We start from the raw sequence: 13,553 nt of genomic DNA on the forward strand, positions 1-13,553 counted from the left end.
AATTTACAAAATTTCAAAATAAAACAAAAAAATTGAAATTGAAAAAACCTAAAGACATAAATCGCGAGAGAAATTGATTTTTGGTTATTCAGTGTTCTTTCTTCATTCATTTATTTGTGATAATCAAATTTACAATCAATCAAAAAAATTTCATAATTCATCGTGGCTACCACCAATAAATTTATTATCATTATCATTTGGTTTAACAAAAATACCTTCTTTTGCAATCCAATAAGCCGATGAATCGGAATAACTACTTGCAATAATTTCCATTTGTCCTTGTATTGGTCGGCCATAAACATGACCAGATGATGATAGAAACATTTCCGTATCAACATGTTTAAAACGTACATTGGAATTCATTTCCCAATTCGAACCACCACATAATATTTGCCAATTATCACCAGTATCACCATCACCATTTTGACCAAATGCACTAACTTCTTGATTATGTGATAATGGTGATGGAAAATGATGTGAATGTAGATTTTTTTTCGTTTGTAAATGTTGAATACGTATTATTGAACCACATTTAATTGGTTGTCCACGTTCACATTGTTCATCGGTTTTCGGACCAATTTGCCAATAACTATTAACATCTTCTTGTTTATCAGTACCGGTAACTGATTGTTGTCCACTACCTGAACCATATTTTATATCATGTGAATGCAAACGTATACCTGAATTTACATTCATTAATTTTAATACCGAACCACATGTAACTGTTGTTGTCGATGCTTGAACTATTGAATTTGAATAATTTATTATTAGAAAAATATTCAAACATGTAATGATTATCAAACGTATTGAATTTTTGAATTTTAATTGATGATTATAATTTTGCCAACAAAATATCAATTCCATCATTTGTTTATTTGATTTGATGAATGAATCCAAAACAGAATAATCAATTTAGATGATGATGATGATGATTGGAAAATGAAAATAAATAAACAAACAAACAAATAGAAACGCCAATCAATTTTTTTGAAATTTGAAATTTGATTCATTAAATCAACATGATTTATATACACATCATTTACATAAACACCACCACCACCACCATAATAATTTTTTCAATCACAATCAAAATGATTGCGTGTATTTGGATAAATGCATGGGAAAAAATAATTTTATTCAATAATTAATCCATAAGATGGCGTTATGTGTTTTGATGAAAAAAAAATTACAATTTTTTGTAATTTTAAAATAATTTTTTTTTCTAAAAATCTAATGATTTTGGTGGTCTTATTTCTCGACCACAAGTTCTTGTAATATTTTGTGTACTACCGGTAGTAGTAGAAGTAGGTGTTGTTATTGTTGTTACAGATGTTGAAATCGATGATGATGATGATGATAAAGTTGATGTAGATGTTGTTGGAAATGAATCCAAACTAGCCAAATGAATTGCCGTTGGACTTGTAGTTTTTTTAACAATTTTTTTCGTTATTGTTGTTAATGGAAAATTATCAATAGAAATTATTTGTGATTTTTCAATCTTTATATTACTGAATTGTTGTTGTTGTTGTTGCGATTGTTGTTTATCAATATTCGTTAATGTTGTTGTTGATGTTGATGATGATAATAATTGTGGTTGATATGGTACTAATGTAAAACTAGTTGGATTCGTTATTGTATTCGATACTGTACTACGGCCAAGAATTTGTGCAAAATTATTATTATTATTATTAATATTTGTTTTGGTAGTTGTAATTGTTCCAGGTGTTCGATCATTGTTCATACTATTATTAATATCATTTAACATTATTATTTGATCTTTTTTTGTTGATCTTGATGTTCGTTTACGTTTAGGTGTTGATTTATTTGATTCATCCAAATTCATCATCATCGTTGTCATTGATGAATCTTGATCAATTTTATTACGTTTTCTTGATGATGATGATCGTTTTCGATTCGATGTTGATGATGATCCAGTAATCGATGTTTGTCCATGTTCATCATGTATAAAACGATATAAACGTGTATCTTTATTCATTGCCAATGATGGACTTGTTGTTGTTTGATTATTATAACAACAATAACCATTACTATCTTCATTATAATTCATTAATATTGGTGATAAAAATTCATAAATTTCATCAACAATACATCGATCAACCATTGATTGTGTAAGACATTCTAAACGTTTTTTTATATTCGATACAACTAATTTATCATCAGCACCACCAACAACAATTAAATTTGTTTCAGAACGTGTCATACGTTCACGAAAATCTTCAATATCATCCAATGGTGTTAGTACAGAATTTTCACCTATTATAAATTGTATTGGACATGATAATTCTAGAATTGTATCACCTAATTCACCACGATTACCATTAATTGTTTTCAATGGAAATCCTAAACAAACAATAGCAGCAATTGAACGAGGATTTTGTAATGCACAATGTACTGCAAGTACTGATGCTGAATTAAATCCAATCAATACTACTGGTCTTGATGAATAGGAATTTTTACAATTTTTAATTTTTTCATTTACAACATAACGTATATCGTTAAGTATGTCGGCAATATAATCAGTTGGTTTAGCCGGTACAGATAATGATACTAATTTTCCCATCGAACTAAGCAATGAACTCCAATATTTTAAACGTGGAGAATTAGTCTGGTTTAGATTTTGATTCGGTCCATTCGGTACAAGTATAAATATTGGTTTTCGTGGAAGTTTTTTCGGTTTATAATGACTTAATGTATTAAATAATGGATCATTCAATGTTGGTCGATTTTTATTTTCAATTCGATCTTTAACATGATAAAATCTTTCGATTAATGTTGGAATTTTTTGCCGAAGAATTTGTAATGATTCAATATAAACTTGTTGATAATTTATATTCAAATGTTCAAGTAATGTTTCATGTAACCATTCCAATAATTTTGAATTCCAAAATGTTGATGAAAATAATTCACGAAATTTTTGTGTAGTATGATCTTGTAGATTACGTTTTAATAGTACTTCATTAACATGACCTTCAAATGATAAACGTGCCATACGATCTGAATGAATAATTTTTGTTGCACGTGTCCATAGTTTATTCTTTTCATTTGTCCATTTATCCGTAATGGATGAATCAATTTCAGCAATATCTTCATCAATTTTTATCGGTATAGGTGGTGGCTATTATGGAATTAAGAAATTCAAAGATAATAAGAAATTCAAATTGAATTAAAATATTAACTTACTTTTGGTGTTAGAAATGGAATCTTTTTCATTTCATCATATGTAACAACATCGATATCATCATCCGATTGTTGTTGATATTTATTCGATGATGATGATCCAGTTAGATGTCGAGGAAAATGTTTCATAAAAAGATATTTGGTTGGTTGTGCATATATTTGTGGATCTGGATTTATATGTGGACATTTTGCATAATTATGTTCAATTTCTTGAATTGTTGGCTTGATTAATTGTCCAGAAACTGTATGCAGATATTGTTGAATTTGAACACGTTGTGCACTATCAAATACTGATGGTGATGATTTTGAAATCTTTTCCGAATTTTTTCCATTAATATTTGTTGATTCGGATGAAATTTGATCATTCATTTCATTGATAAACGGTGAATCTAATTTCATCATTTTTTCTTCTTTCAAAATAATTTTTTTTTTGTTTCGAACAAAAAAAATTCGACAACGGAATATTTTTTGTTTATACACGACAAATTAATCAGGTTGTTGAAACAAACAAAGAACAACGTATAAAAATGTTTATCAACTATCATATCTCATTTTAATTTTGTTTTTAAATCCAAATTCTTTTTTCAATTTAAATTCTACACTTTTTTTCAATTCAAAAAAAAGGATTCAATTTTATCTTTGCAAGTCTCAAGGTTGTTATATAAAATTTTTTATCTTTTTCTCGTGATTTAATTAAAATCGAAAAAAAAAATATCGAATACATACTATATGAACAACCTGTACTAAACCGTTAGTGATCATACTCAACGAAAATAAAAATTTCCAATTATTATCCATCAACCAAGCAATTACGAGCTTGACCACAGGCCATGGCCCCACACGCGACCATCTCTTTAAAAAATTCAATATTGGATCGACATCGCGCTGCTCGAGTTGTGAGGCAGACCAAAATTATAATCATTTATTGTCTTGTCCAATCTTTACAGACATTTTAGATTCATACAATACTGAAAATATTGATAATATTGAAAAATTAATGGTAAATTTATTACGAGAAAACAAATTTGAACAATTCGCAATGGAAATACATAAAAAATTAATAAACTTAAACTCATCTATAATATGAGAACATAAATTCAATACTCAAAAGTCGGCTTTATTTTTCCACCATATTTTACATTAAAACTAAATTGTTACAAAATTTTTCCTTTTTTTTCTTTCATTATCTTTTACTTTTTTCTTTTTTTTTCAAAAATATTAATAAAAAAATTTTGGAGTTAAGCTCCTAAAAAAAAAAAAAAAAAAAAAAAAAAAACTATATGAACAACATACGGAACAAGCCGATCGAATAAAGCATTGTGAGCATGCTCGTATGGCCTACATATAAATTGAGCAGGCCAAATCAGTGTTTGGTGTGAGCAGCAAAGTTTTAAAACGTATTGTTCTTTCATTCCGAACACATCATACATTTTAGGAAATTTTTTCAAATTGAATTCATTTTTTCCAATCATTTTCTTTTTTTCATATTCAAATTAACTAATTAAATAAATTGATAAATTAGGTAATAACAACAACAACAAAATGACTGAAAAGAAATATTTCAACAATACTAGCAAAAGGTAAGTTTTTTACTGTTTTAGGTTTTATCGTTGATGGTTAACATTTAACATTCTTTTTGTAACATTTCAGTACCTATACTAATGGTACAACACGTGGATCAAATGATCGATACAATAATTACAACAGTGAACATCGATCTCGTGATGTTGGTGGTAATAGTGGTGGTATTGGTTTCAATAACCATCAAAATAATTACAGTAATGGCTTTAATCGTGGACGAGATTCATTTGCAAATCGATCTAATGGTGCAAATGGTTTTGGTGGCGGTGGTGGTGGTTATCGAAGTTTTGGTGCTAAAGGTTGGTTGATATTAAGATTTGCATCAAAATTGAATGAAATAAATTTATTTATTTTTTCTGCATTTACATAGTTCCAATTCAGGCACCACCAGCAGATTTACCGGTACATAAAAATTTTTATCGTGAAAGTCCAGCAACCGGTCAAAGATCTCAATTTGAAATCAATCAATGGCTAAGTACAAATAGTGTTACATTTCGTGGACCAAGAGTTTCGAATCCAATTTTACAATTTACCGATCTGATTGGATTACCTGATGGTATAATGCATGTAATTATGAAACAAGGATTTACGATACCAACCGTAATTCAATCACAAGCATGGCCATTAGCTTTAAATGGACGTGATGTTGTTGGTATTGCCCAAACTGGTTCGGGTAAAACATTAGCATATGCATTACCGGCTTTAGTACATGTTGATGGTAATGTACATCGTCGTAAATATGGACCAAGTGTATTGGTTTTGGCACCTACTCGTGAATTAGCACAACAAATCAAAGAAGTTTTTAATTTGTTTCGCACACGTGCTGTTTGTGTTTTTGGTGGTGCATCAAAAGGTGGTCAACGTCGTGAAATTGAACGTACACAACCATCGATTATTATTGCTTGCCCTGGACGTTTGATTGATTTTGTTGAAGAAGGAGCAATTAAACTACATAATATTAGTTATTTAGTTTTGGATGAAGCTGATCGTATGCTTGATATGGGTTTTGAACCACAGATTCGTAAAATTGTTGATCAAATTCCAAAAAATCGACAAACATTAATGTGGTCGGCTACATGGCCAAAAGAAGTACGAAAACTTGCCGAAGATTTTCTCGTTGATTATGTACAGGTTTGTTTGTTTTGTTGAAAGTTTTTTTTGTTTCTGAAATAAAAACAAATAATGATCCTTTTTTTAATCTCTTCTGTAGGTCAATATTGGATCAATTTCATTGGCAGCCAATCATAATATCACACAACTGATTGATGTCTGTGAAGAAAGTGAAAAAATGGACAAGCTATATAAATTATTAACACAAGTTAATGCAAATAGTCGTGAAAATAAGACAATCATATTTGCCGAAACTAAACGTAAAGTTGATCAATTAAATCAACAAATGAAATCGGTTGGTTGGTATTGTAGTGCAATACATGGTGACAAACCACAAACCGAAAGAGATTGGGCATTAAACGGTAAGTGATGTTGTTGTTTTTTTACATTGGGTAGCCCTCTATTTTCCGACTTTTTATTATCTAAATGATTGATTGATAAAAGGTGACAATATTGGGCCAAATTAATGCAAAATTTTGTGTAGGCGTGTTTTCTATATCGATAAAAATATTGATTGATGAAATCATGTCAAGGATAAATTTGAGACAATTTTTTTAATTCTTTAATTTTTTTTTCTTATAGAATTTAAAAATGGCCGTACAACCATTCTGATTGCAACCGATGTAGCTGCACGTGGGCTTGGTAAGTACACACAAACACACACACATTGATTTTTCTCCATTACCAAAATAATCGTTGAAATCGTCTATGGATGATTCTATTTATTTGATTTATATTGACAAAAACTTTTTTCATTATCTGTGTTTCTTGCTTGTTTTTTTCCCAAACAAAAAAAAAAGGTTGAAAATTCTGGATCTTAACGGTTAAACAAAAAGAAGAGGAGGAGATTTCATCATGCCAATTCAATTGTTTGAACAAAATTGGCAAATTTGTGAAATGTCCTTTTCGGTGTTTTTTGTTTTTTGTTTTATGTAAAACAAAAAAAAATTTGTCTATCTATGACAAAACGAAAATGTGTTTATGATGGGATTTCTGGACTTGAATTTTAAGTTCAATTTTTTTCTAAAATAAGTGTTTTGTCCAGAAACTTGTGGAAACCATCATCTTTAATACGAACAACCTATATCTGCAAAAACCAAACTTCGTTGCTGTGGCTTCCCATTTAAAAAATTGATGATGATGATAATGATATAATCGACTCGACGACATTCATGCACACCACCCACACACTCAAAACCAAATTATGGATTGATGAACGTCGGCGGGAGGACACAGCAAAAAAAAACAATCATCGATTCATCGATCTGTGTGTTCTCCAACCGCGCACATAAACATCAACGATAATCACTATGAAAATGGTCGTCGGGTCCGAATAAATTATGTCCGTTTTCACATTACCATAAAAAGCCATGGCATCAATTTTTGGAACACACAGAGAGATTGTTCGTTTAAAAACTAAGAATCCAGAGTTTTCTTTCCATACTCACCCACAAAATTATTTCCGAGTTTTGAGTTTTATTCAAATGAGAGATGTATTATGTTTGAGTTTAGTGTTTAGTATTAGTATCATCATCTATATCCATGAAACACCGTTCATCGTTTGTGTGGTGTTTTTTTTTTTTTTTAATTTTGAGTTCTCATGGTGTATGATCGTCGGTTTTTACACATAACAACAACGATAATGGTGATTGGAATGACCAAGTTTTGTTGTTGTTGTTGGTGTGCTAACCGAATATGAAATATAAAACTCGGCAAATAAGTAAATCAAGCAAGTACCATACACACAGGTATTTTTAGTAATTTTTATAATTACTAATTTCTATTGGTATTTTTTTTCCAATTCCCTTTGTCATTTTTTTCAAATAGAAATTACCCTGTTTTTTTAATGATTATGATTTTGTTTTTTGGGAAAATTTTTTCTAATCTAAATTAATTTCAAAATAGATGTTGATGACATAAAATATGTTGTCAATTTTGATTATCCAACATGCAGTGAAGATTATGTACATCGTATTGGCCGAACTGGTCGTCGTGATCGTAAAGGAACAGCATATACATTTTTCACATTAAACAATGCTAAACAAGCAAGTGATTTGATTGATGTATTGAAAGAAGCAAAACAAGAAGTACCAGCAAAATTATATGAATTTGCTAGTCAATCACATCGATTTGGTAAAAATATCCGGAAACGTTATGGTGGTGGTGGTGGTGGATTTTATGGATCATCATCGTTTGGAAATTCACGTTTCACTGCTGGTGGTGGTAGTCGTTTTAGTAGTAATGGATTCAGTAATGGATATTCTAATGGTGGTAATGTTTCTAATGGTTTTGGTGGTGGAATGAAACGAAAATATGATGATAATAATCGTTTTGGTAGTAGTGGTGGTAAAAGACCAAATTTTGGTAATGGTACACATTCATCATCGACAACATCGAATACAGATCGATTTAATAGTTATGCTTAATTAAGAAAAAAATTGGTAAGGATAAGATTAAGATTGTCAACAACAACAAAAAACAATCATTATCTATTTTTGACCAATTTGATATATTATCATAACTAGTATTATATAACCAATTTTTATTCAAAAAAAAAGTAACCAATTGAATTCATTTGCATCAAAAAACAAAAACAAAAATCCCCATCATTCATTATCACTTAATAGGTAATCAATCGATGATTTGATCCCTATTGATTTATTTAAATTTATATTTTTAGCTTTATTATTAAAAATAATGATTGATAATTAATTAATTACACACATTTATTTATAATTAAATGGAATTAATAAAATTTTTTTTTTGATTATCATTAAATGAAATTATTTAAAAAGATTAATTCAATTCAAAATGTGTACCGTCGTTATAGTACGTAATCAACGTGTTTCAATTCATGTCGTTCGATTGGATTCAATTCACTTTTACATGCGTCTTTTTTTTCTGAATTTGATTTTTTTTCAATCACATCATTTTATCTTGATTTTTTTTCTCGTTGAATTGAATAAAAAATAAATTATTTTCGAGTTTGTCCGTTTCATGTTTGAACATCTTTGAAAATAATATAGCAGCAGCAGTATCATTTCAACGAAAAAGAAACTCGCCATTCAATGTCTGCCTTATTAGTTGTTCGACAGGATTTATTCTCATTGATCAACGTTATCAATCGATCAATTATTACGCACAACAACAGCAACAATATTATCAAACGTAAATTATTCGGTGGAAAACATTCAATCATCATTGATCATAATAAATTCAATTCATTATCATCATTGTCGTTAACGAATAAAGCATCCATATCATCAAATGTGAAAAAAATGTCTGCAACAAAATTAAATGATGAACAACGTAAAGAATTATTACAACCATTATTGGAACAAAAATGGTCAATGGATAAATCTGGTCGTGATGCAATAACAAAAGAATTTCAATTTAAAGATTTCATTGAAGCATTTAGTTTTATGACACAAGTTGCATTGAAAGCTGAAAAAATGAATCATCATCCTGAATGGTTTAATTGTTATAATCGTGTTAATATTTTACTTTCATCACATGATGTAAATGGTCTTAGTGAACGTGATATTCGTTTGGCTAAACAGATTGAAATTTATTTCGAACGTTTCAAACAATAAATGATGGTTTACATTCTTTCAAAGGGCTGATTCAATCATCACCGTAAATTTGTTGGCCATCGAAAGTTTTCTTAATACTTTTTTTCGTAGTTTTTTCCGACCAAAATTCTGCTGTTGCTTCTTTCCTTTATCATCAATTTGAACTGAAATAAAATTTTGTTTCGTTTTCATTTGTTTTGTTGTTTTGATTGGATTTGTTTGTAATGTTGTTGTCGTTGATTTTGATGATGATTGAAAAAGTTTTCTATCGATTGGAACTGGGGAAAAAACAGAATGGAAAATTATTCATTTTTTCTCGAAAAAAAATAAACAAACAAACCTCCAAGATCATTATTGTTTTCAACGATACTCAGTTTTCTTCCCGAATCAATCATTTTTGTCGATATTGCCTGTATGCCCATTTTATTTAATAATTTTATCAATTTATCATCATCATCATCATGTAGATGATGATTATAGATATCATATGTATAGACCATCATTGCTTTGATAAAAATGCTTAGAGAAAGAACATAAAATATATTCATTAAACAGCAGTTTGATTTTTTTGGAAATCGACCAAACACACATACCATATTCGTGAAGCTAAACCAATGATCATAAGAAAATGATTAATCAATTGTCCTAATTCGATCCATATTTTCGAAAGTCTATGTTGATTCATTTCATTGGATTAGAAAAAAAAGAAAATGATCATCATTATCAATGAACTAACCTGAAAACTTTCATCGATATAATGGAAATTTTATATAAACAAAAACCAAATTGTTCTAATTTATTGACGGTAATTTGATTATAATTATTGGGAAAATGCTCGATTTTCAACCGAAGTTTATCAATCCAACGACAAAATTGTTCAATCGAACGTGAATATTCAGAATTTCTTAAACGAATACCAATTTTCGGTGACATTCTTTTTAATAATTCACATTCAGCATGAAAAGATTGATCATTTATTAAACAATAAAGAGATTTATAGGATTTTTCATCCGATTCTTTATTAATCGATTGATCATTATTATTAATCACAGACATTTTTTATCAAAAAAAAAGTTAATTAATTTTTGTTTACAAGAATTTTGAAAAATCTGTTTTGTCTGCATCGCGAGATCGAATCCAATCGATGTGGTCCATTCATATAATCCATATTAATCCAAATATTTATATTCTTTTTCATTTGATTCTTGAAAATATTTTCCAATCAACGGTATTTTCTGATGAAAACGAACACCCAAAACACTGAGAAAACATCCTTTCTGTTAATGAAAAATAATAATGATGGTTAAAATCGAATGAATCAATTTATCGCCAGTATAACTTACCAGATAAAGAATAAATATTAGATAAAATGATCCAATTATAAATGTTACCGGATATGTAATATATGAATAATTACCGGATTTATCGATAATTAATTGTATAACAAAATAAATATTGATTACAATAACAGCAATCGATAATGTTGTTGCAATAAAAAAATTAAAAAAATTATTAACAAATTTTCCCATTACTAATGTTGATGATGAAAATGTTAATGTTGGTAATACGGCAAATGGTAATTGTATAACCATTAATGCATTTAGATAATCATTCATACCGGTTAAACTTTGTACATCGGAAAATATTGTAACAAAAAATGTTGGTGCAATTGCAATGCTACGTGTTAATAGTACTCGTTTCCAACGTGGCCATTTAAGATTAAGAAAACCTTCCATTGAAAATTGTCCAGCATATGTACCGGTCATTGTTGATGATTGTCCGGCAGCCAATATACCGATTGCCCAAATATAAAATGGTAATGAACCAAATTCACAACCAAGATATATACCAGCTTGATAAAGATCAGCATCAAATGTTTGATTATCATTTTTCAATACATTCATATCGATAAATTTTTTTGATGATTGTTGTTGTTCACAAATTTCATAAACATCATGATTTGTTTTACCAAACAAACCTTTAGCAAAAACCGATATAACAGCCAAATTGATTAATAATGATATAAACAAAACGATAGCCGATTCAATTGAAACATAACGATTTGCATCTTTTGTTTCTAAACTTTTTTTATTATTTACACGACGTGATTTTACTAATGCTGAATGTAAATAAAGATTATGTGGCTGTATAATTGCACCGATAATTCCAACTGCTTGTAATAATGCTTTCTTATTGCAACCACTACAATATGGTAATGCTGAACCAATGACAATATCTTTAATATCCGGTTGTACGACAAAAAATTCATATCCAAATGTAACTAAGAAAGAAAGAAAGAAACGAATAAAAAAGATATTGTTATTATTTCCGCGGAATTTCCCGAAACAAACTGTAAATTAAATTACCGGCCATGATTGCAATTAAAAAACCAAAAAATGATTCCAATTTTCTTACACCAAATTTATCCAAAAATAAAAATGAAAATGTATCGAATATTGTTATAAGAACACCGGCCCATAATGGTAACCAACGATTTGTCAGCATATAAAGTGCTAATGAAGTACCAATAACTTCTTGCATATCCGAACCAATAATAGCAATTTCAGTCATTATCCATAATAATAATCTTGGTATACGATGATAACGTGAATAACATAATTCAGCTAAATGTTTACCAGTTACAATACCAATTCTAGCTGATAATATTTGTATCAATAAACCTAATAATGTTGACCATAACAGTATCCATAATAATTTATAATCAGCAATAACACCACATTGCATATCGGATTCAATATTACCCGGATCAAGATATGCAATCGACATTAATAAACCTGGTCCGGTAAATGCCCATAAACGTTTCCATTTGAATGAATACTTTTTAAAGCAAATAATTGATTTTAATCAAACAAACAAACAAACATTTTTGAATCTTTTGAATATCACTTACATCATTATCCAAACATTCAGGTATATCGATTTCAGATTGAAAATATGTATCCAATTCTAATTTTTTCTGGCCATTTTCATTTTCATTATTTGTTTCCGAAGATTCTGTGTCTGTGGTGAATTGAGGGAAAAATTGAAGAAACAACAACAAGGATTATTGAAAGAACGAAATTTTCAAAAATAATCATCAACAAACTTTTGTTCATTTGAACCATCGTCAAAGTTGCCATCACTAGAAATTGTTTGAAATTCTTCACAAATCACAGATCACAATACGAAAAACAGAGACAAAGATGTATTGATTGATCATAGAAAAGAATATCTTCTGTCTCTGATATTGGATCAGATCATTCTTTTAAATACCTGTCATCATTCGACAAACCCCTTCTTTTGTTGTTGGAAAAAAATCCTTATTGACTGTATAATAATAATAATAATAATTTTATTGAAAAACGCATATCCGCAAGGATAATTGCGTGAAAATTTTATTGACTGTATATGTTATTGATTGTTAGTGATGACCTTTTGTGCCCAAACACAAGGTGTAGAATGAAAACAAAAAAAAAATGCAAGACATTTCTTATTATTTGGGCACAAAATAATCAATAAAAAAATCCTTTTTACACAGGATTCTCGTTTTGTTGTTTTTTTGTGTACTTTTTTTTAGGATGGGGATTTCATATTTATTTTTGTTTTGATTTTTCTTATCTAAATTACATTACAAATTTTCAAAATTCTTTTTCTTTTTTATATAAACAATTTCCTTTTCAATAATAATAATAATTTTTATATGATCAGTCTGTTTATCATTTCTGATTGATTACAAAAGTTTTTAATTTGTATTTTTTTTTTATTGATTGAAATTGAAAAGTTTATCAGGATTTTAAAAATGATGATGATAATTCCTTTTAATTAATCAATCAAATATTTCTTAGATCACCATCCTTGTAACAAAAACAAAACAAAACAAAAACAAAGAACCATCCCCATTTTAAAACAAACAAACAAACAAACTACGACGTTTGTTTGTTTGTATTTTTTAAAAAAGTGAAATACAATGATTTTATTTGGCGATGATCAAATTGTTTTGATCTAAAATTTCTTATTTTGAGATCAGTTCTTTTTATTATTATTATTATTTTTTTTTTCTTGTAAAACAAAATATGCATTTAAAAATTTTTT

At 28.6% G+C, this 13,553-nt stretch overlaps 6 protein-coding genes across 6 annotated transcripts; 2 read left to right on the forward strand and 4 right to left on the reverse strand.

Annotated features, from left to right (window-relative positions):
- Nucleotides 1-94: 94 nt before the first annotated feature.
- LOC113792220 (stromal cell-derived factor 2) lies at nucleotides 95-1,005 on the reverse strand. Its single transcript, XM_027342130.2, has one exon. It carries the CDS (start codon nucleotides 865-867, stop codon nucleotides 151-153), a length of 717 nt encoding a protein of 238 aa, XP_027197931.2. The 5' UTR covers nucleotides 868-1,005; the 3' UTR covers nucleotides 95-150.
- A 105-nt stretch (nucleotides 1,006-1,110) lies between these two features.
- On the reverse strand, nucleotides 1,111-3,663 carry Rcd1 (Reduction in Cnn dots 1). Its single transcript, XM_075824264.1, has 2 exons — nucleotides 3,202-3,663; nucleotides 1,111-3,136 (listed from the first exon to the last, which is right to left on the reverse strand). Exons 1-2 carry the CDS (start codon nucleotides 3,598-3,600, stop codon nucleotides 1,223-1,225), a joined length of 2,313 nt encoding a protein of 770 aa, XP_075680379.1. The 5' UTR covers nucleotides 3,601-3,663; the 3' UTR covers nucleotides 1,111-1,222.
- Nucleotides 3,664-4,588: 925 nt separating this feature from the next.
- Rm62 (ATP-dependent RNA helicase Rm62) lies at nucleotides 4,589-8,601 on the forward strand. The gene is made up of 6 exons (XM_027342124.2): nucleotides 4,589-4,778; nucleotides 4,849-5,078; nucleotides 5,150-5,910; nucleotides 5,990-6,251; nucleotides 6,472-6,531; nucleotides 7,795-8,601. Exons 1-6 carry the CDS (start codon nucleotides 4,741-4,743, stop codon nucleotides 8,313-8,315), a joined length of 1,872 nt encoding a protein of 623 aa, XP_027197925.2. The 5' UTR covers nucleotides 4,589-4,740; the 3' UTR covers nucleotides 8,316-8,601.
- Nucleotides 8,602-8,734: 133 nt separating this feature from the next.
- Nucleotides 8,735-9,652, forward strand: Pcd (pterin-4a-carbinolamine dehydratase). The gene has a single exon (XM_027342128.2). It carries the CDS (start codon nucleotides 8,958-8,960, stop codon nucleotides 9,480-9,482), a length of 525 nt encoding a protein of 174 aa, XP_027197929.2. The 5' UTR covers nucleotides 8,735-8,957; the 3' UTR covers nucleotides 9,483-9,652.
- Nucleotides 9,290-10,517, reverse strand: LOC113792217 (uncharacterized). The gene is made up of 4 exons (XM_027342127.2): nucleotides 10,198-10,517; nucleotides 10,055-10,132; nucleotides 9,802-9,980; nucleotides 9,290-9,739 (listed from the first exon to the last, which is right to left on the reverse strand). The coding sequence occupies exons 1-4, from the start codon at nucleotides 10,515-10,517 to the stop codon at nucleotides 9,501-9,503; spliced, it is 816 nt and encodes a 271-aa protein (XP_027197928.2). The 3' UTR covers nucleotides 9,290-9,500.
- On the reverse strand, nucleotides 10,455-12,783 carry LOC113792216 (protein Malvolio-like). The gene is made up of 5 exons (XM_027342125.2): nucleotides 12,568-12,783; nucleotides 12,373-12,482; nucleotides 11,828-12,299; nucleotides 10,805-11,742; nucleotides 10,455-10,738 (listed from the first exon to the last, which is right to left on the reverse strand). Exons 1-5 carry the CDS (start codon nucleotides 12,599-12,601, stop codon nucleotides 10,631-10,633), a joined length of 1,662 nt encoding a protein of 553 aa, XP_027197926.2. The 5' UTR covers nucleotides 12,602-12,783; the 3' UTR covers nucleotides 10,455-10,630.
- Between the last annotated feature and the right edge of the window lie 770 nt (nucleotides 12,784-13,553).

The sequence above is a fragment of the Dermatophagoides pteronyssinus genome, unplaced genomic scaffold (genome assembly GCF_027571235.1).
Source record: "Dermatophagoides pteronyssinus isolate colony J.1.1.1.1 unplaced genomic scaffold, Derpt_VIB-CSIC_2022.12 sq0063, whole genome shotgun sequence".
NCBI classification, from domain to species: domain Eukaryota; kingdom Metazoa; phylum Arthropoda; class Arachnida; order Sarcoptiformes; family Pyroglyphidae; genus Dermatophagoides; species Dermatophagoides pteronyssinus.

Bases quoted from the DNA above. Each gene is read 5' to 3' on its own strand.
- LOC113792220 (XM_027342130.2), bottom strand. From the start codon at position 867: ATGATGGAATTGATATTTTGTTGGCAAAATTATAATCATCAATTAAAA.
- Rcd1 (XM_075824264.1), bottom strand. From the start codon at position 3,600: ATGATGAAATTAGATTCACCGTTTATCAATGAAATGAATGATCAAATT. The intron at 3,137-3,201 runs GTAAGTTAATAT...ATTCCATAATAG, and splicing joins TTCCATTTCTAACACCAAAA to CCACCACCTATACCGATAAA.
- Rm62 (XM_027342124.2), top strand. From the start codon at position 4,741: ATGACTGAAAAGAAATATTTCAACAATACTAGCAAAAG. The intron at 5,079-5,149 runs GTTGGTTGATAT...GCATTTACATAG, and splicing joins TCGAAGTTTTGGTGCTAAAG to TTCCAATTCAGGCACCACCA. The intron at 6,252-6,471 runs GTAAGTGATGTT...TTTTTCTTATAG, and splicing joins AAGAGATTGGGCATTAAACG to AATTTAAAAATGGCCGTACA.
- Pcd (XM_027342128.2), top strand. From the start codon at position 8,958: ATGTCTGCCTTATTAGTTGTTCGACAGGATTTATTCTCATTGATCAAC.
- LOC113792217 (XM_027342127.2), bottom strand. From the start codon at position 10,517: ATGTCTGTGATTAATAATAATGATCAATCGATTAATAAAGAATCGGAT. The intron at 9,981-10,054 runs GTATGTGTGTTT...TCTTTCTCTAAG, and splicing joins GGTTTAGCTTCACGAATATG to CATTTTTATCAAAGCAATGA. The intron at 9,740-9,801 runs GTTTGTTTGTTT...TTTTTTCCCCAG, and splicing joins AAACAATAATGATCTTGGAG to TTCCAATCGATAGAAAACTT.
- LOC113792216 (XM_027342125.2), bottom strand. From the start codon at position 12,601: ATGGCAACTTTGACGATGGTTCAAATGAACAAAA. The intron at 12,300-12,372 runs GTAAGTGATATT...TGCTTTAAAAAG, and splicing joins CTGAATGTTTGGATAATGAT to TATTCATTCAAATGGAAACG. The intron at 10,739-10,804 runs GTAAGTTATACT...TTTCATTAACAG, and splicing joins TAATATTTATTCTTTATCTG to AAAGGATGTTTTCTCAGTGT.